Raw genomic sequence first — 21,818 nt, forward strand, 5'->3', positions numbered from 1 at the left:
ATTTTGCATAATAACCTGTACTATCTTTATCACAAATTTTCTTTATATCTTCTGTTTCTATATTATAAATGGAGCTGTCAATAGCTTGGCAACAAAGTTCAGTTTTTCCTCCATATTTAGGTTTCATAACACCATAGTGAAAATTATACATTATTTCTTTTGACAGATCAAGTATGCTCATTCCAATATAAATTAGTTTACTGAACACAATTTTGGTCTTATTTGTGTGAATTGCAGCAAGGTTTTTATTAAATGTTGTTCTTGTATTGACAATTGGTTTTGTTGTAAATTTTTCGCTCTTTCTTGTATCTGAAACTAATTATATGTCCGCTATGTTTCTATTTTCCATCGACTTTCCAAATATTCAATTATACATTAATTTTTTTGCTTTACCTTTCATTCCTGTATTTAAATCTACATAATTTTTCAATCATTGTGAATGCTTAAGTATTAAAACATAATGTACTTTTGTTATCCTCATTCCAAAAGACAAAACTGAGATTTATTTAATGAATCAGATAATCATGTTTATCATTCAAAGTTGTTAATAAGATTTCTTTTGTCCCAGGCACAATTATTTTCAGAGCTAATGGTAAACCTTTTGTTCATAATTTAAAGTTTTTGAATACTCTAAATCTGCTTGAAAACTGTACTGAAATTTAGAAGTATCAGGAATTACGCTTTATTTTTTTAGAATCAAAATAATCTGGATTATCCCATTCAAATTCATCACATTAAAAATAGTGACTCATAGCCCAGTATATAAATCACTTTCATTTAAGTATGTTAAATAATTTGATTTTTATTTTAATCATTATTTTTCATATATTTATTATTTTCCTTGACTATATTTTACAACACAGATATACAGCCTGTATTTCCTTTTAGTCAGTAGTATCATGTGGTAATCATCCACTAACTATAATTTAAAACCATTTCTTTTTAACATCTAATCAAAAGCTACATCAGGAACTGTAACATATCAAGATCGATGTAAATCATAAGACTTTATAAAAGCTTTTCTAAAATTTTCAGAAATATTCTATGTAACAAAACATCATTTCTGAAGTATAAATCAATTTTTACCAAGGTTTTCTGTAGTAAAATTTGCTCGAAGTAATTTCTACTGTTTATTATGTTGATGAATAACATCACATTCATTGAATTTGCTAGAGAAAGGATGTTTTGTCAGAAGGCCTGTTTCTTCAAAGTCTTTTTCCAATTATCTGTATAATCGTAAGGATAAATCACTTTAAACTACAGAATTTACAACATTTTCCTGAAATTTTTTTTAATGTTGTCATTTGATCGTTTCTTGAATTCGATAAATGTTTTTTTGAGACTTGGTGGTTCATTTTAAATGTATCAATACATCCTGTTGTAACAATTTGAATTTTTTACCAAAACTATCTAATTATCTGGTATCAAATCTGTTTCTTTTTTTCTCAAAATCGAGTACTTTTATGAAGAACTGAGGATCATGTCCTGATAAATTACGTAAATAAATTGTTACAAGGCTTGGATGATTTAGTTGTAAATTACCAGCATTACTTAATGGACTTATATATTTTCCAGTTAAATAAGCATGATGGCAAACTTATTTGTTGTTATAAACAATGGCACCTAGACAATAAAAGTGTAAGTTATTATGCCTTGATGGCTCTTCAGATGTTCAATTCCAGAATGTGTTATCTTCTCTCCTCATACATTCTATAATTTTTTATTATTAGTTAAATGTGAACAACTATAATCAACTGGGTATCTCTAATGTCCATTGATATATTTAATGTAATAACTAAAAACTACTTGCTTCATGTTCATTGTATTTCAGATAGATAAGGAAGAAGGGCTGCTAGCTACTTTCCAGGTAATGTAAAAATTTCAAAAATTAATGAATATGTAGAAAATTGATACTTTTTCTAAAATTAGGAAATAAAATATCAAATATATATTTAATAAAAAAAATTTTATATAAAAAATAACAGCTACTTCATAATTTTAACAAAATTATGAAAAATTTAGTTAAAATACTTAATTTCTTAAATAAAAAAGATTCTGAATGATCGATTTCTTCATCCAACGAAATATACTTAAAATTATGAAGAATTAAAGTGTAACTAACTCATACACTTAAAGTCAGATAGAAATCGTATTAATGAACCAGGTTTATATTGTAAACTGTCCAAAAACAGAAACTATTAAAATACAGTCAACATATTTATTACTGTGTTATTAACATACTCAAAATTTATTCATTATTTGTAATAATAAACTATTTTCTACATAAAATAGTAGATTTAACTAAAAATAAAGAAAAATAAAATTGTAATTAAATAAATGTTCTATATGAATGCAAATTGAAAACAAAAATCGTGCTTCAAATACATATTCTTTAACAGACCTATTAGGAAGTAAAATTAAATCCACAATGGAGGACTTCGATTAAACTTACTTACAAAAAATGTATTTAACCACATTTTATTGACAAATATTGGAGAGATAAATTGCACAAAAGATGAATAAAAATTAAGCAAATCTGAATGACTAATAGAACTTTCTTGTAATAATATTACGATTGTTAAATTTACAAGTTCTGTAGCTTTAGAAGGACAATTATTAAAACAAACGATGTTTGTGGATGACTTAACAGTTATTTAAGAAGCAAATTTCTAAATTTTCGTTAGCAAATCAATGTATTTAGCATAATTACCATAAGTTTTTAATAGATAAACTAGTGTAGTTGAAGAAATAATACATGAAGACAGCAAAATAATATATAACAAGTAATAAAAAATTTAAACTATTTCCATATAAAATTGAATTAGCACATGAAAATTATTAGTATTATTATAAGCATTACCAGAAACAGTTAACAGCTATTGAACATTATTTTTTGCTTCCTTTAGATATAGCACAAGTTCTTCAGGAATTTTTAATTAAACATAATTGACTAATTATTTCTTAAGCAACTCCAATTTTTGTAAACAAGATGAAATAGAACAAGGTTGAATAATTATTTCAGATAATGGTCAAACTGTTGGTAAATATAGTTTAACATGGTTTAATCATGATTCTACAATAAAAATGTCAAAAAAGTAGCAAGTGCTGGAGTAAATAGAAATTTAGGTAATCACTACAAAAATTTAGCAAAATGTCTAGATAAAGGATTAAAAGGATCATTTAGTTCTGATTTAAGTCATAAACCATGAAATTACAAGACTAGAAGTAGCAATTTTTAGTTATACTAATACAAATTTTAAAAATAGTATAGAATTTGATCCTATAGATTGTTGCATAAGTTTATTAAAACATAAAATCTACTTTAACAATTTGACAAAAAGTATGACTTTTTATTGGAAATAATGATTAATTCATGTGAAATAGTCTTTAACAACAGCTTTACTGTTATTTACAATAATTTTGAAGCCTTCTATTTGATGTTCCTTACAAAAATTAAAGTTGTTTAAGAAATCGTCATTCCTGATTTATTTTTATTCGTCTTTTGCACAAATAATCTCTCCAATAATCCTTATTAAATTGTTGTTAACATATTTCCTGTATATAACCATAAACCAAATTATCATCTGTAGGTTTGATTTTATTTGCTATTAATTCTTTTAAGAAATATGTATTAATAGGACAAATTTTGTTCTCAGTATCCTCATACATAGATGAAATTTTCATTACAATTTTATTTTGAAGCATCTAGAAATAATTTTAATATTTTAGTTTTTTAATGTTTAGAGTATAAACCTGACTCATTAATAAAGATTGTATTTTGATGTAAATGTAACAGTTACTTATACTTTATTGCAATATTCAATACGTCTAGTGAGTGAATTGCAGGCAGAAATTCTTCCATTTAAGGAATGAAGTATTTTAACAAAACATTTGGTAATAATAAGATAGCTGAAATTTTTCAATGTTTTAAAAAGTATTGTGTTAACAATATTTTGGTATTTCATTTAATACCTCTAGAAAAATTCAATAATTTTCTTCAAATTAATTGAAATTTTTTAATTTTTCAAGTAACTGAAAAGCATCATAGCAACCCTCCTTCCGTTCCTACTTGAGGAGTTTATTGGAAAATTTGAAATTTTTATGCTTTTTAATTTTTTTAAATTAACGATTTTCCTTGAAATCTTTTCGAAAATATTTGAAAACCATTTGGACAAATAAAACAAACATGAAGTTAATAGTGAAAATTCTCAGAAAATAGTAAAAATATTTGGCAAAAATTGAAAATGTTTTAAAATAGCATGAATATTCCAAAGATCAGTTAAAATGCTTAGAAAACAGATTGTTATTCATTCATATGAATTTGACATTTTTGTTATTAAAATCTGACATTTTGGTGACTTTTTGACTATTTTTGTGATATTTAATGAAATCTGGCCACTTTGTGAAAATTGGGAAGGTAATCAATATATGTGTAGAATGAAATTTTTCACTCTACAGCGGAGTGTGCACTGATATGAAATTTCCTGGGAGTTTAAAACTGTGTTTCAGACTGAGACTTGAACTCGGTACCTTTGCCTTTCACGGGCAAGTGCACTACTAACTGAGCTACCTTAGCATGACTCACACACTGTCCTCACAGCTTTACTTCCGCCAGTACCTGGTCTCCAACCTTCCAAACTTTACAGAAGCTCTCCTGCGAACCTAGCAGAACAAGCACTCCTGAAAGAAAGCATATCAGCGCACACTCTGCTGCAGAGTGAAGAGCACTTGCCCGCGAAAGGCAAAGGTCCCGAGTTCGAGTCTCAGTCTGGCACACAGTCTTAATCCGCTAGGAAGTTTAATATATATATATAATTTACAGTCTGTGAATGTGAAATTTTTTAAAGCACATTCTGATGTTTCCCATTTCTGTCATGAGTATTCTCCCACTGAACTGCAGACAGTTTAAATTTATGTTGTGAGTAGTGATTACTGAGGAGGACTCAACTTTTGTCCATATTGTATCCTGAAATACTGCATATGGTGTCACAAACCATTTGACATTTATCCATTTTTAGTCAATGGCACTTCTATATTTGTAGATGATGTCAAATTGGCAAAAGCTAAACAAAATCTTAATGTAGCCATTATCGACTCCTAAGTTGTATCGTACTGAATGTTTTCCTTTATTTGATATGATGTTTCCTTCACTTTCTGAAATTTTTAAATTATGTTTCTGATGTACAGTCTGAGTTTAACTGAAGTACTCCATTCCAAAAAATAGAAAAAACTCTGTAGCATAACACATCACAATAATCCTTGTTACATGTCGAAGTATTCCCTATATATATATAATGTTTAAGACGATGAAGATGTATCTTTAAACTTCCTGGTGTGACATAAATAAGCATTTCGAATTGTGCTGAAACATGTGCATAATTCATTAGGCAGTAAGAGTTTTGTAATCCCCAATCTGCATGGAGTGTTGTCTTCCCTCAACTATGGAGAAATACCTCATTAGCAGATAATGCATTGAAACATGTATGAACATCAACTTGATGTGATTCCTGTGTCCTGCTGACGATATTTAATGTTACGGATAAAATATTTTCATGTTCTCTTTCTTCCCGTTACCTCTTTATTGGAAATGTGCCTCCTTATATGTTGATAATAATATTCTTCTGGAATTAGGCACAACCAAATGACCTCCATTTCCAAACCGCTGTCAACATGTACTTAACACGAGCTGCTGGGTAGAGGCCTGTTCTAGACTTACGTTATGGTCTTCAGAATGCCACATCCATGTTTGTCCTGCTTCTTGTTTCTTTGTTGTGAGTGCGTCTTCCATTAGGCCACCCTCTATGGGAATTCAGTAAGGAATCTACTTCACCCAGCTTCCTTCATCTCACCTCACTGTATCTGCTGCCATTCTCCACATGAATTTCACATTGAACTTTATCATATCCCCGAATACTGTCCTGTTTTGTGACTACTATGTTTCCTGCGCCTTCTCATTATGCCCAGCATAAATCTCTCCAATGCTCATTGGACAACAATCAGTCACTGAGCTGACTTGCTCATACAATTCCCATGGGTCATTTTTGTGACTGAGTACTAGCGATGTGTGCTGGTTGCCAACTTGCCCTTTAAGGTGCACTGGCAATTCATATTGAATACAGCCCTTACTTTTCCAAGTAACTCTACAGCATTTTTGCCCTTCCATTTATATCTTTAAGTATCCACCTGCTTCTTGTTTTCATTTCACCTAAACAAATAAATTCGGGAACCTCTCCAATAATTTTATCATTAATGTTATCATTTTCCTATCAGCATACTTATAGTGTATTACTGTCATCTTAGTTTAACTAATCTTCAGGCCTACTGTATACATGCTCTGTTTATCAAATCTATCTATCGTTTAAGTACTTTGAGGTAACATTATTATTTGCAAACCCTATATGATCCATTTATCTGAATTTCTTCTTCATGCCAGTTCAATGATCTGAAGGGCCCTTCCTAGGCTGTTTGAAATAGGAGGTTTATAAAGATATGATGTGCACAACCAGTCACCTTTTTGGAGTTTTAAAACAATGCATTCTATGATTAAGTAGTTTTGGTGACACTGCAGGCTTGGTATCAGATGATCGTGTTGCAGGAACATTATTCTCTGCAACAAGTGCAGCTATATGTGCTTCCATAACAAACACCACCATCTGATGATGAGGATATAGTGGGTCGACAACTTGCTGATGGTATAATAAACTGTACCAAATCCATAAAGCGATTTGTTGCACATCATACCCACACAAATCGCCAATTTAAAGGACATTTGAAGTTCGTCATCTGTAATGGATGTGATGTATAACATAGTTTTGGTTAAGTGGAGTCACATGTCTAATTCCTAACACAGTTCCTAACTTTTCACCTTCTTGATGAAACTGAATGGAAACTATAGCCAATCCGCATACATGCTTCAAAAAACTGCTGATGCGCTCGTACATATACTTTTAGTTTTTGTGTTTCAGTGTATTTCTTTAACATATACATAAATAGGACATGAATTTTGTATATTTTGTCCTCTTTTTCTAAACAGGGATTTGTGAGATATTTTCGCAAATTTCGAGGTAAGGTATTCACACCAAAGCAAAACTAACTCGATATGAACTTATCTAAGAAGCTCCTTAGTTCCTGAATAATAATGTTCTCAAGTCACAATCTCATTTATTTTGTAAAAGGATCACGATGTACTCTAATACACAAATGCACTACCAAAACATTTACAGTTAAATGAAAATCCTCAAGCCAGCTGTAGACACCAGAAGCAACATAATCAGGATTTATGTGTGGGTTGCAGTTCAGGTGAGTGTCCACTAGGTCCACATGTCCCTCCTGCACGTCTTTGTGGTGTTTTTGCAACAGTTTTATTCAGAAAGCTATTCCTTTGGTCTGCAAATAAAAGGAAGCATATGGATCGTGCATGTTGGAGCTACAACTCGTCGTTCGAAAAGCGCTGTATAATGTGTACCGCAGTTGCTAGGTAGCTACACTTCAACAAGCCAACGTATGATGCATGGCGCAGAATATATTGTACCATCATCAGTCATTTAGATTCCCACTCACCTCACAATTAAAACTGTATATGGCCACCTTATGAGCCCTAATTTCTGTTATCTTGTCTTCTTGGTCCTTATGCGAAATGTGAATTGGCGGAAATAGAAACTTTCTGTAGTCAGACGCAAATTTGGGTTCTGTAAATTTGTTCAGTAGTGTTCCGTGAAATGAATGTCGTCTTGCCTCTGGGGTTTCCCATTTTAGTTCTCCGAGATACTCACATGCTGATAGAAACTTCTAGTGACAAATCAAGCACGTCTTCGAACTACATCGGCCCCTTCCCTTAATCTGATCCGGTGTGGATCGCAGACACTCTAGTAGTAGTCAGGGATGGGGCGTAGTATTGTTCAGAAGGTGGCCTGCTTTGTAAATAAGATACACTTTCCTATAATACTCCCAATAAGCCGAAGTCGATTATTCGCCTTTCCTCTTAACGATCTTAAGTGCTCGTTCCATTTCATACCGCTTTGCAAAGTTACGCCTAGTTATTTAACTGAACTCACTGTGTCAAGCACGAAACCACTAATATACTATTGGAACATTGCGGGATTTCTTTCCTACTCAGCTGTGTAAACTTACAACTATCTACATTTATTGCAACATGACAGGAAGCCTGTCCAAATCATCCAGTGTCCTTCTACAGTCGTTCAACGAAGATGCTTCCCTGTGCATTATATGATAATCAGAAGACTAGAAAGTTGCTGCTTAGCCTATCCTTCAGATAATTTTTGTCTATCGAGGACTAGTCCAGCCCTGTCACAGTTCCCTAGGGGTACGCCTAGCGATAGACATGTCTCTGGTGAACACTCGCCGTCGAGGATAAAGTACTGTGTTCTGCTAATAAGAAGCCTTCGAGTGATTCACCTATCTGCGATCCTAAAAAAATGGTTCAAATGGCTCTGAGCCCTATGGGACCTAACATCTGAGGTCATCAGTCCCCTAGAACTTAGAACTACTTAAACCTAACTAACCTAAGGACATCACACACACATCCATGTGTGAGGCAGGATTCGAACCTGCGACCGTAGCAGTCGCGCGGTTCCGGACTACAGCGCCTAGAACCGCATGGCCACCGCGGCCGGCTCTGGGATCCTAATTCACACTCTAGGACGTTCTTGGACAGTCTGCAGTGGATGATTGTGTCAAACGCTTTCCAGAAATCTAGGAATATGGAATCTAACTGTTGCCACTTATCTATAGTTCGCAGGACATCGTGTGAGAAAAGGGCAAGCTACCTACACTTCCCTCACTCTCAGTCCTTTGCAGCCACCTAAAACAGTTAGTAATGCAGAGGCACTTCGTCAGTCTGTCACGAAGGGCTGCGAGACGAACTGGGGGTATTTGAAAGTGGGCTGGGGTGCGAGACCCGTGGGATGCGTGGATAAACTATGTGATGAAAACTATTGGACACCCGTACGTTGCCCGCCGAGCGGTTCTAGGCGCTTAAGTCTGGAACCGCGCGACCGCAATGGTCCCAGGTTCGAATCCTGCCTCGGGCATGGATTTGTGTGATGTCCTTAGGTTAGTTTGGTTTAAGTAGTTCTAAGTTCTAGGGGACTGATGACCTCAGATGTTAAGTCCCATAGTCTCGGAGCCATTTGAACCATTTGAACTCGTACGTAGTGCGGAACTGACCACTAGATGTCACGAGTGGCGGATGCGCCACAGAGGAGCAGGCGGGTGAGCAGTGTGGTGTCAGCAGGTGAGCAGAAACAGCAGGGTGGTCCCGGCAGGGATCTCGTGACTTGTCCCTGGATACCACCTGAGCAGCAGAATGACCAGCAACATTTCACCCCTTCTATAGCTGCACAAGTCGACTCTTAGGAGAAACAACCACTGGTAAACCAAGATTTGGCAGACCTGAAGCACTGATGGAGAGGGACCGTCGAGCATTGCAGGGTGTCGTTCCAAAAAGCATCGCATGAAATCAGCAGAAGAAATCGCTCGAAAGTTCCAAGGTGCTTCCCGGAGTTTGGGTAGCGCAGAGACTGCGGGTAGGAAGTTGGGGTGCAATGGTGGAGAGGCACTTCATGAGCCACACATTTCCTCAGGCGACGTGATCAGCGAGGCCAGTGGACGACCGGAAACGAGTCTTTCGGAGTGGTGAGCCATTCTGTACACTGGTAGTGTTCGTGTGTGGTGGATCCTGTAGAACGTTACCTGGCGTCACGTGTAGTGCCAGCAGCGATGTCCTGAGCAGGTGCTGCCATAAAGTAGCGTCTGTGAAGCAAGATTTTGTGGACCATTACATTCTTGAAATGGACGGGGTCACCGAGAGTCACGCCTCAACCCAAAGGAACACTTTTGGGATGAGTAAGAAAGTTGATTTCGCACCACACTCCAGCGTCCAAAATAACCACCTTCTCTGATTTCGGCTCTTGGGTGCGAGCTAACATTCCAAAGGTGTTCGGGCTCACATGCGGTTCCTCTTCCTCTAAAAGTCTTGGCTCAAAGTCGTCTAGGGGTTGAACCTCACGCCCTAAATTGGTCACTTGTGCCCTTTTGGTTAAATTGTTTGGCTGATGGCAAGTTTGCGAAATCGCATGAAACATACAATTTTAATACAACATATAGCAACAATAATAATAATATTGGGAGCAAAATTAACGACCCATAAATGATGTAGGACACTCAGTGCAATTTGGTTAGAATAGTGTTTATTCAGAAAGCAAAGTAATTGCGAAATAGGTCGCATTTAGAATTACAATTACACTCGTGCGTATATCCATTTCACTCAGTTCGATCATTCACAATGTCATCGCGAAATGCAAGTTGTCTACGCGAGAAGTTGGAGTTCACACCAGGAGCCCGCATGCTCATCGCTCAGAGACTAAGTCCCGCGATACCACACAACGCGACATTTTATAAGTCGTTTCACTTCCTGGCTGCCTAAAGACAGACCGTCTGCTTTCGCGTCTCCCCCAGCGCTGTCCTTCTGCCCGTCTCAGACCGCGTTTTCCCGCGCGCGAACATCCTCGCTCAAATGACTAGGGCAGTTCCCTTCCCTGAAGCCGTCCATCTCATTGGCTACGGCTTATTCTACAGTATTCTACATTTTAATTTATGTAACTATTCAAAGTTTGATCACTTTCACGTTCTAAATAAAATAACAATAATATCTATTGCATAACAAACGTTAAATTCTTTTTCATACAACCAATACAATTTCCTTCTTAACCTTTAACGCCAAGGCCAGTAGCCTTGCACTACTGTACTTTCTGATAAATAAATAAAGAACAAAAGTAACTATTATGCACTAAACTTTAACCGAGCGACGTGGCGCAGTAGTTAGCACACTGGATTCGCATTCGGGAGGACGACGGTTCAATCCCGCGTCCGGCCATCCTGATTTAGGTTTTCCGTGACTTCCCTAAATCGCTTCAGGCAAATGCCGGGATGGTTCCTTTGAAAGGGCACGGCCGACCTCCTTCCCCACCCTTCCCTAATCTGATGGACCCTTTGACCTCGCAGTTTGGTCTCTTCCCTCCGAAATCAACCCCCCCCCCCCCCGCCCAACTAAACTTTACAACAAATATTCTACTACCTAATGATTCAATAAGGTGGCATGCTGTCATAGTTCAATGTGTTTTGTGTGGAGGAAACGGTGATCTCATAATCTGTAAATACTGATTATTTAAATTTACTTTATTTTTTAAACAAATAATGTTACAGAGTTGATATTTACGACATTTGTCATTTTATTGACGCGCTTTTATAGGAAATGTCGATCATTATAATCGACGTACGCGTTCAGGTTTCAGCATTCAGGTCTTTGTTACAAAAATTGTTAATTCCACATTAACAGTAAATCCTAAGCTATTAAAGATATGATGAGTATTCTAGTTTTATTGGGATCACCATGAAAATTACTGTGGCTTCATTCTCTGAATTACTACAGAATTAAATACTTTTCATAACAGTTTCCCTTTACAGCCAAACTTACGTCTGCCATATTTAACGCTGCTACTTCTCCCTGGCCACAAACAGGTTCTACAGGAAACTTCCTGGCAGATTAAAACAATGTGCAGGACTGAGACTCGAACTCGGGTCCTTTGCCTTTCGGGGCAAGTGCTCTACCAACTTATATATGTACATATTTACTCATTTTGTTCGATACAGTTCGTTGCGTTTGGTCGAAGCGGACGTCACAAGACATCCGTTCAAATTAAACTTAGTGTTTTTACATGATGACATTTGCTGTATCAGTGATCAAGTGATATTAACTTTTGTGTGGTCAGTTATTCAGTATAATTAAATGGGTTGACTGTTTATGGAAACATGTCATGCAATCATTGTTAACATACACAATAACTTTTCTATGATCATAAATACTCGTTAAACTGGTTGAATTTGGAGGGTATCGCATACTTTGGTAAAGGAAAGCCTTTAATGGGTTCCGTTCCATAGTCCTGTAAGGCATGCAGGAGAGCTTCTACGTAATTTGGAAGGTAGACTATGAGGTACTGGCTGACGTAAGGCTGTGAGGGCGGGTGGTCAGTCACGCCTGGATGGCTCAGCTGCTAAGAGCACAGTCTGTGAAAGCCAAGGTTCCAGATTCGAGCTGCCACCGAGCAAACACTTTTAACCCGTCAGGACATTTCGACGTTTTGAATACTTGTTACGAGATAGTCATCGTCCAACTGTGTGAAATGTCCTTTCGATCTGTACTCAAAAACTAGCTATTGTTGTACACATGTTAATTCTGACGTCTGCTGCGCTTCTGTGAGTAGCTGTGACAGAGGCTGTTGACAAGAAGGAACGTGAGGGGTGCTGCAAGTGAGTAAGACCTACCGCTGAGGTTCCAGGCGCCCTCTATCTGGAAGGCGGCGGTGGCCGCGCCGAACATGAAGCCCGGCGGGAAGTCCCGGCTGGGCAGGCCATCCTGGGGGGATCCCCTGGAGAGGCCGGCGAGAGAGAGCAGCGCCGCGGCCAGCGCCAGCGACGCGGTGGCGGCCATCGCACGAACTACTCACTGCTGCAGGCGGGCGGGCGCAAAGAAAGAGAGGCAGGCAGCGTTACTGGAGGCGGGGCTCACCCACCACCAGCAGAGGTAGGGAACACGACACGTCAGTGGCCGACTGCCAACCAAACCTGGAAGTGAAATGTAGCCTTGGTTTAGGGAAACATAGGAGTTTATTGACGATGTATGTATAATAACTGCTACAAACGACAAGAATCAAAGAATACAACAAAAGTATTATTCGATATTCAGACCACGTCAGTTCAGTATGTTGCCCCTAATACACTACTGGCCATTAAAATTGCTACACCACGAAGATGACGTGCTACAGACGAGAAATTTAACCGACAGGAAGAAGATGCCGTGATATGCAAATGATTAGCTTTTCAAAGCATTAACACAAGGTTAGCGCCGGTAGCGACACCTGCAACGTGCTGACATGAGGAAAGTTTCCGACGGATTTCTCATACACAAACAGCAGTTGACCGGCGTTGCCTGGTGAAACGCAGTTGTGATGATGTAAGGAGGAGAAATTCGTACCATCACGTTTCCGACTTTGATGAAGGTCGGATTCTAGCCTATCGCGAGTGCGGTTTATCGTATCGCGACATTGCTGCTCTCGTTCGTCGAGATCCAATGGCTGTTAGCAGAATATGGAATCGGTGCGTTGAGGAGGGTAATACGGAACGCGGTGCTGGATCCCAACGGCCTCGTATCACTAGCAGTCGAGATGACAGGCATCTTATCCGCACGGCTGTAACGGATCGTGAAGCCACATCACAACAACCATCTGCACGAACAGTTCGACGACGTTTCCAGCAGCATGGACCATCAGCTCGGAGACCATGGCTGCGGTTACCCTTGACGCTGCATTACAGACAGGAGCGCCTGCGATGGTGTACTCAACGACGAACCTGGGTGCACGAATGCCACGTCATTTTTTCGGATGAATCCAGGTTCTGTTTACAGCGTCATGATGGTCGCATCCGTGTTTGGCGACATCGCGGTGAACACACATTGGAAACGTGTATTCGTCATCTCCATACTGGCGTATTACCTGGCGTGATGGTATGGGGTGCCATCGGTTACACGTCTCGGTCACCACTTGTTCTCATTGGCGGCACTTTGAACAGTGGGCGTTACATTTCAGATGGCCGTACCCTTCATTCGATTCCTGCGAAACCCTACATTTCAGCAGTATAATGCACGACCACATGTTGCAGGTCCTGTACTGGCCTTTCTGGATACAGAAAATGTTCAGCTGCTGCCCTGGCCAGCACGTTATCCACATGTGTCACCAATTGAAAACGTCTGGTCAATGGTGGCCGAGCAACTGGCTCGTCACAATCCGCCAGTCACTACTCTTGATGAACTGTGGTATCGTGTAGAAGCTGCATGGGCAGCTGTACGTATACACGCCATCCAAGCTCTATTTGACTCAATGCCCAGGGGTATCAAGGCCGTTATTACGGCCAGGGGTGGTTGTTCTGGGTACTGATTTATCAGGGTCTATGTACCCAAATTGCGTGAAAGTGTAATCACATGTCAGCTCTAGTACAACATATTTGTCCAATGCATTCCCGTCTATGACCTGCATTTCTTCTTGGTGTAGCAATTTTAATGGCCAGTAGAGTACAATAATTGCTACAAATGACAAGAATCAATAATACAATAAAAATATTATTCGATATTCAGTATGTTCAGTATGCTGCTTCTAATAGTAATGTAGGTGCCAGCAATTGTGCTTTTGTCTCTATGTTTTGTTCAGAACTGATTTTTATGCATGTTTTCTAAAGAACACGAATCACGAAAGTGAGGACTATAACCACATCGGGGAAAGAACGATGCGTTTTTTTTTTAAGTATGTACCGTCGAAATTAAAAAAGAGGTGCTTAGATACCTCAATAATTTTATTTTCACATGAAAGCCTGTACCTTAATCTACTCGCTGACTCCATCACAGTCTGATTCTTCCTGGTTTACGTTGTGTACAGAGTGTTTGAGATTCCTCCGATAGTCGTGAGTCCCGGCGACTCTGAAGTACGGGCTGTTATGAGATTTCTTAGTGATGAAGGCCTGAAAGCGATCGATACTCATCTTGATATCTGTGGAGTTTGCGGAGAAAACATTATGAGTGATGGAATGATAAGAAAGTGGGTGAGAGCATTTAAAGATGGCCGCACAAATGTGCATTATGAACAACGGAGTAGGCGTCTTTCGGTCGTTAATGAAAGTTTGGTGCAGGAAGTGGACAACAAGGTTTGAGGAAACAGGTGCTTTACGATTTCCTCCTTGCGCGATGACTTTCGTAATGTTTCTCGTACTGTTTTGAATGGCATTGTGACCGAGCAATTGAATTACCGAAAATTGTGCGCACGTTGGGTACCGCAAATGTTGACAGATGTGCACAAATGGTTCAAATGGCTCTGAGCACTATGCGACTTAACTTCTGAGGTAATCAGTCCCCTAGAACTTAGAACTACTTAAACCTAACTAACCTAATGACATCACACGCATCCATGCCCGAGGAAGGATTCGAACCTGCGACCGCAGCGGTCGCGCGGCTCCAGACTGTAGCGCCTAGAACCGCTCGGCGACTCTGGCCGGCCTATACAGTTATTTAAACAAATAGTTATACATCTGGTACAAAGTAATACACGTATATCTGAGCTGGAGCTGGCAAGGAAACCGCTTGACAATCGGATTCTTGTATTTTTTCTTTCATATTCATGGGACTTGAAGGACAGAATTCAAATATTACATGCAGTATCCCTCTTTCATTACACTCTGTACTCTCAAATAGGGATTTTCGTGGGAGTTCTGACAACATTTCTGCATTCATAATGAGAGAAACGTCGAGAGCAGTTTCCCTGTTTCTCACAAATGTATGTATCGGAGATGTCAGACCGCTCAGGCACAATATTGTTCTCCCGAAGGAGTACCATGCAACTCTCAAAAAGTCTCAACAAAATTGATTTTCATGTTTTTCCAACTGTCTCTCATACCCTAAAACAAGATCTTCGTTTCGAAGGGGTAGCGTGGCACTGAGGTAGATCGTTTGCAAGCCAAGTGGATGCCATGGATTCAATTCCTGGATAACGTAAACTTTTAAACAAAACTCCAAGTTCTAAGAGCATTCGCGTGAAGCGTAAAATACATCTAGATTGAAAAAAATCGTTTCTGATATTTTTTTAAAATTTAAACATTCCTAATTAACTATCTGTTATAAAAGACAGTCAATCAGATATTTATATTTGTGATGAAAACTAAATTTTCTGTGCGATATATAATTAGAAATAGGAAGATACGCATCTATCACAAAAATGGCAATTAAATATGTGTTATCAACATATATCTGATAAATTGCATATTTAAATGACGTAGATACTCCATTGCACAGGAGAAAACGGAGAAAATAATGACCGAAATGAGACACGAACCAGCAATTACCAGACACGACAACTATCGATTTATTTTTCATCTTTACGTATTTTACGCTTCACGAAAATGCTCGTAGGAGCCACACCAGTATTTAAGAATTTGCCTCGACCAGGAATCGAAGCCAGGCCGCTCACATGGTTGGCGAGCATTCTACTCTACCACAGAACAGCGTCGCGCTGCTCGCCGAAAACTGGACCCATGTTTAGGTTGTTGAAGACTCACGGGAAAATTCAAAGTGGATTTTCTCACGAATTTTTAAGAATTGCAGGAAATGTTTTGGGATATTAACATTTCAGTGCTAAACGTCATGTATTATAAACATAAAAAATTACAAAAATCCAAATGCTATCTGGTGTCCTCCTTGTAAGACTTTCTCTCAACGGCTATGTTTATCATATAAGTCTAAATGCAGGAATCCGAAATGTAACCAATACACCAGCCACTTCTTTAATTAGGCTTTTGACATGTTTATCCGCCAAACAGATCATTTAATTCTACATCTACGAGGGTGAGACAAATGAAAACATTAAATTTGTAATAAAAAATCGAATTTTCGCGCCTATATCCTGTAAGTTGGGAGGCGTGCTACAAACAGCGTGCAGAGTGGCCTGTAGGTGGCAGCATAGTGCAGATGCACACATGCCGTCGTAGTATCAGTATAAAGATGGCCGCCCCACTTGCCAATTGCACCAGGGAAGAACACCGTTCTGTTACTCGGTTTTTGCGTAGTGGGAGTGTGAAACCTATTGAAATTCATCGACGAGTGAGGGTTCAGTACGGTGATGCATGTTTGCCACAGCAGCAAGTCTACGAATGGAGTAGAAAGTTCACAAATGGTGTGACTGCAGTGGAAGATGCTCCTCGTCCACGTCAGGCACAACGAGTTGTGAGTCCACAGAACATTGTAGCAGTTGAAGCCACAGTGGAGGAAAACCACAGAGTGACACTGAATGACAATGCAGCATGTTTACAGATTAGTCATGGGTCAGCACACCACACTGTGCATGATGTGCTCCAGTTTCACAAAGTATCTGCAAGATGGGTGCCACGGCAGCTGACTCCTGAAATGAGAAAACGACGTGTTGAGGCTTGTTAACCGGAAACGAAGAGAGCGAGCAAGGAATGGCGCCATCAACAAAACTAAAGAAGTTTCGAACAGAACCATCAGCAGGGAAGGTTATCCTTACTCTCTTTTACGACGAAAAATGCGTCATTTTTGGAGCATTACGTGCCTAGAGGGACCACTGTCACCAGTGAATCATACACAGATCTCCTAATAAATCATCTGAGGCTTACCTGCAATCAAATCAAAGCGACGTGGACTGCTGTCAGCAGGTGACCTTTTGCAACGTGACAATGCAAGGCTCCACACTGCCCGTACAGCAGTTGCAACAATCACTGAGCTGCATTTTGAGTGTCTTCCTCATCCACCATACTCACCAGACGTTGCCCCAGTGATTTCCATATGTTTGGACCACTCAGAGACGCAATGGGAGGAAAGAAGTTCCGTTCTGATAAAGAGGTACGCCACGCGGTGCATAAGTGGTTGCGCGGACTACCAAAAGAATTTTTTCTAAAGGAATTTATGCTCTTTGTAAGGGCTGGCAGACTTGCACTGAGCGTGGGGGAGATTATGTTGAAAAGTGATACAGCGTTGTACCTCTTCCGCACAATAAATAATATTTAAAAAATATTTAAGGTTTTCATTTGACTCACACTCGTACATCCATACTGTGCAAACCACTGTTAATTGCTTGCCAGAGGACACGTGCCACTGTACCCGCTGAACAGACCAACGCGGTCTTCTCGGTCCCTGCGTGACTGACACGTACAGACAGGAGTAGATACATTCCTAGATTCATCATTTAAGATGAGTGGTCTCTTACGGGAAAGTTTGCGTCTATATTCAAGAGTCTGCCTGTTCAGTGCTTTTAGCTTCTCCGCGACACTTTCCTACGGTTCAGACAAACTTGAAATCATCCACGCTGCTCTTCGCTGTATACCTTCAGTAGCCCCTGTTAGTCCTATTTGGTACGGGCCCTTCATACTTCAGCAGTATTCTAGGACATGTCGCAAGAGTGATTTCCTTTGTACACTGATTCCATTTCCCTAATATTCTACTAATAAACCGATCTCCCCCCTCACGCAAGTATTTGTATGAGATTACCGATTCCAACTTTAGCTCACTGAAATTTTAGACATAGGATATTAAGCTTTTTCCCGTTCTACAATTCTAAACAATTACAGCAAATTGCCAACTTCAAAATCTTATCAAGATCTAAGTGAATATTTGTGCAGGTTTTTTCAAACTACCTCATTATACAGGGAGCGGCAGCGTTCATAGTAGAATATTAAAAACACACCATCGGGCAGTAACTGTAATTCATTTATAACCTCTTATGTCAATTAAGTTAAAGGTATGCCATTTACTAATGTGTAAGTCATTGTCCATTGCGTGGATTACTTTTTGTATTTGACTCCTGTCAAGTGATGCCGGCCTCCTCTGCACAACACGTTCACCTACGCGGCTTTGGAAGCTTTCCATAACTCGGCGTAACATATTCCCTGGGACATTGCAGACGGCAGTTCTGATGCGATCCTTCAACTCAGGAGTGGTGGCACAACGTGTTCGGAACACTTCTTGCTTCAGTTAGCATCAAAGGAAAATGTCTGCACTTGAAAGGTCGGTGAGCGAGGCGGCCAGGAAACGTCACCAAAACGGGAAATTACTCTACCGGGAAATGTCGGTCGCAAGAAATCCATGCAAATTCCGGCCACCACTCCTGAGTTGGAAGGATCGCATCAGAACTGCCGTCGGCAATGTCCCAGGGAATACGTTACGCCGGGTTATGGAAAGCTTCCTAAGCCGCGTAGATGAATGTGTTTGCGCAGAGGGGGCGTCATTTGACAGGAGTCATATTCAAAAAGTAATCCACCAATGGACAATGACTTACACATTGGTAAATGGCATACCATTAACTTAATTGAAATAAGAGGTAATAAATAAGTTACAGTTACTGCCCGATGGCGTGTTTTTTATATCCTACTATGAACGCTGCCGCACCCTGTATCTAATCGCATTACACGCGAAAAGTCTGAGGCCCTTTTTATGTTGTCTGAAAGGTCATTAATACACAACATGAACAACATGTGTCCCAACACAATTTCCTGGGCCACAACTGACGTTATTTCTGCATCTCTCAACAACTCTCCACAGATGTTAACATGACGCGTCCTCCCTGTCAAAAGGATCCTCAATTCAACCACAAATCGGAAGTCAAGAATACTACGTCTATCTCACAGCCTAGATCCATAATATGACTGCCTAGATTCATAATCTGACTGCCTAGATTCATAATCTGACTGCCTAGACAAATGATGTCATGCGAGAAAAGCGTGAGTTGGATTTCTCAAAATACATACTTTGACATGGAGGTCATTCTCATCCAGATACCTCATTACGTTTCAGTTCAGTATATATATTGTAAGATTCTAGAACAAATGGATATCAACGATATGGGCCGTTAGGCTTGTAGATCACTTCTGCTATCCTTCTTGTACACAAGTGTGACCTGTGTTTTTCTTCAAAGCCATGTGGACCGTTTCTTCCTCGGGGGATCTACGGTATATTTATCTTGGAAAAGAGGGGCTAACTAAGCCGCGAGTTCGGTTTAGAATCTGATAGTGATCCAATCGTACCATCGATCTTTATTCGATGTTTTACGAGGTGCATTGAAGTTGTAAGGCCTCCGATTTTTTTTCTCCGGACTGGAAAGAGTTTTAAAATGAGGCCGCGTTCATTGTCAATACGTCCCAGAGATGGCAGCACCGTAAGGCAGATGGAATTTTACCGCCAGCGGCGAGAATGAGAACTGTTTTAAATACTTAAAATGGCGACGTTTTCCTTACTTGAACACTGTGCAACTATTCGTTTTCTGAATTTTCGTGGTGTGAAACCAACTGAAATTCATCGACAGTTGAAGGAGACATGTGGTGATGGAGTTGTGGATGTGTCTAAAGTGCGTTCGTGGGTGCGACAGTTTAATGAAGGCAGAACATCGTGTGACAACAAACCGAAACAACCTTGGGCTTGCACAAGCCGGTCTGACAACACGATCGAGAAAGTGGAGAGAATTGTTTTTGGGGGTCGCCGAACGACTGTTGAACAGATCGCCTCCAGAGTTGGCATTTCTGTGGGTTCTGTGTACACAATCCCGCAAGACGACCCGAAAATGCGAAAAGTGTCATCCAGGTGGGTGCCACGAATGCTGACGGACGACCACATGGCTGCCCGTGTGGCATGTTGCCAAGCAATGTTGACTCGCAACGACAGCATGAATGGGACTTTCTTATCGTCGGCTGTGACAATGGATGAGACGTGGATGCCATTTTTCAATCCAGAAACAAAGCGCCGGTCAGCTCAATGGAAGCACATAGATTCACCGCCACCAAAAAATTTCGGGTTACCGCCAGTGCTGAAAAATGATGGTGTCCATAGTCTGGGACAGCGAGGGCGTAATCCTTACCCATTGCGTTCCAAAGGGCACTATGGTAACAGGTGCATACTACGAAAATGTTTTGAAGAACAAATTCCTTCCTGCACTGCAACAAAAACGTCCGGGAAGGGCTGCGCGTGTGCTGTTTCACCAAGACAACGCACCCGCACATCGAGCTAACGTTACGCAACAGTTTCTTCGTGATAACAACTTTGAAGTGATTCCTCATGCTCCCTACTCACCTGACCTGGCTCCTAGTGACTTTTGGCTTTTTCCAACAATGAAAGAATCATGGCGTCAGCGCTGTAAAAAATGTGTACGTCTGCAGGGCGATTACGTCGAGAAGTAAAGCCAGTTTTATCGATTTCGGCTGAGTAGTTAATTAGAAAAAAAATCGGAGGCCTTAGAACTTGAATGCACCTCGTAGAGAGTTCGCCTGTTTCTCAGTACCACTGACAGTAAATTCTGTTTCACTAATCTTTTCAGTGGTGCGAGGATTGAATTACGACAATGCCGCTGGATTTACTTTTATAACGGAACGTTTGAGTTTAATACATTTCAGTTCATGTCCTGATGGAGAAAGGCATATTTGTGTGGGAAGGTGGAGCCTGTTGATGAGTTTATCTGTCGATTAGCTTTCGTTTTCCGGCACGTCAAGACGGGCTGAGCCAACAACGAGCTGAGGCGCCTTTTTGAAGGTGAGTCTGGAAATCCCTGGAGCTCTTCTGGAGCACCGACCGAGGTGGCGCAGTGGTTAGCACACTGGACTCGCAATCGGGAGGACGTCGGTTCAATCACGCGTCCGGCCATCCTGACTTGGGTTTTCCGTGATTTGCCCTAAATCGCTCCAGGCAAATGCCGGGATGGTTCCTTTGAAAGGGCACGGCCGACTTCCTTCCCCGTCCTTCCCTAATCCGATGAGACCGATGACCTCGCTGTCTGGTCTCCTCCCCCACAGCAACCCGAACTCTCCTGGAGCTCGCTTGGTTGGGATACACGCTGGAGAGGGACGTACTACTAAGCTACTGCCTCGTCGCTGAGCTGCCAGAAATAACGCCACCTGTTTCGCTTTGTGATTGTCCTGGGAAATGAAATACTGCTTGCGCTGTAAAAGTCTGCCTCCACCAGAAGCAGACTCTGGACACGCACAGCGTGTGCAACAGTTTTTAATTCTAGTTGCTGTTGCCTGCATAAAGCTGTCTCACTCCATTACCCGTTTTACAGACGCATATATCGGATGACTGACAGAATTTGCCTTGTGTAACTGCCCCTTCCTTTTTCTCATTTCCTGCGCCTCGCAACAATAAGTGTTACGACCTCGTTCGCCCGTGACAATGTTTTTAACATTACTATTGTCTTAGCCTTGTCATT

The 21,818-nt window shown here is 40.0% G+C and overlaps 1 protein-coding gene across 4 annotated transcripts in view; it reads right to left on the minus strand.

The window, feature by feature from the left end:
- The window catches only part of LOC126285345 (myrosinase 1-like), a 502,449-nt gene that overhangs the window by 241,104 nt on the left and 239,527 nt on the right, over window positions 1-21,818 (minus strand). For all 4 annotated transcript variants that reach the window (XM_049984661.1, XM_049984663.1, XM_049984664.1 and 1 more), the window contains one exon: window positions 12,343-12,642. In XM_049984661.1, coding sequence (XP_049840618.1) covers window positions 12,343-12,508 — 166 coding nt within the window. In that variant the 5' untranslated portion in view covers window positions 12,509-12,642. The remainder of the gene's footprint in view (window positions 1-12,342; window positions 12,643-21,818) is intronic.

The sequence above is a fragment of the Schistocerca gregaria genome, chromosome 8 (assembly GCF_023897955.1).
Source record: "Schistocerca gregaria isolate iqSchGreg1 chromosome 8, iqSchGreg1.2, whole genome shotgun sequence".
In the NCBI taxonomy this organism is placed as follows: Eukaryota; Metazoa; Arthropoda; class Insecta; order Orthoptera; family Acrididae; genus Schistocerca; species Schistocerca gregaria.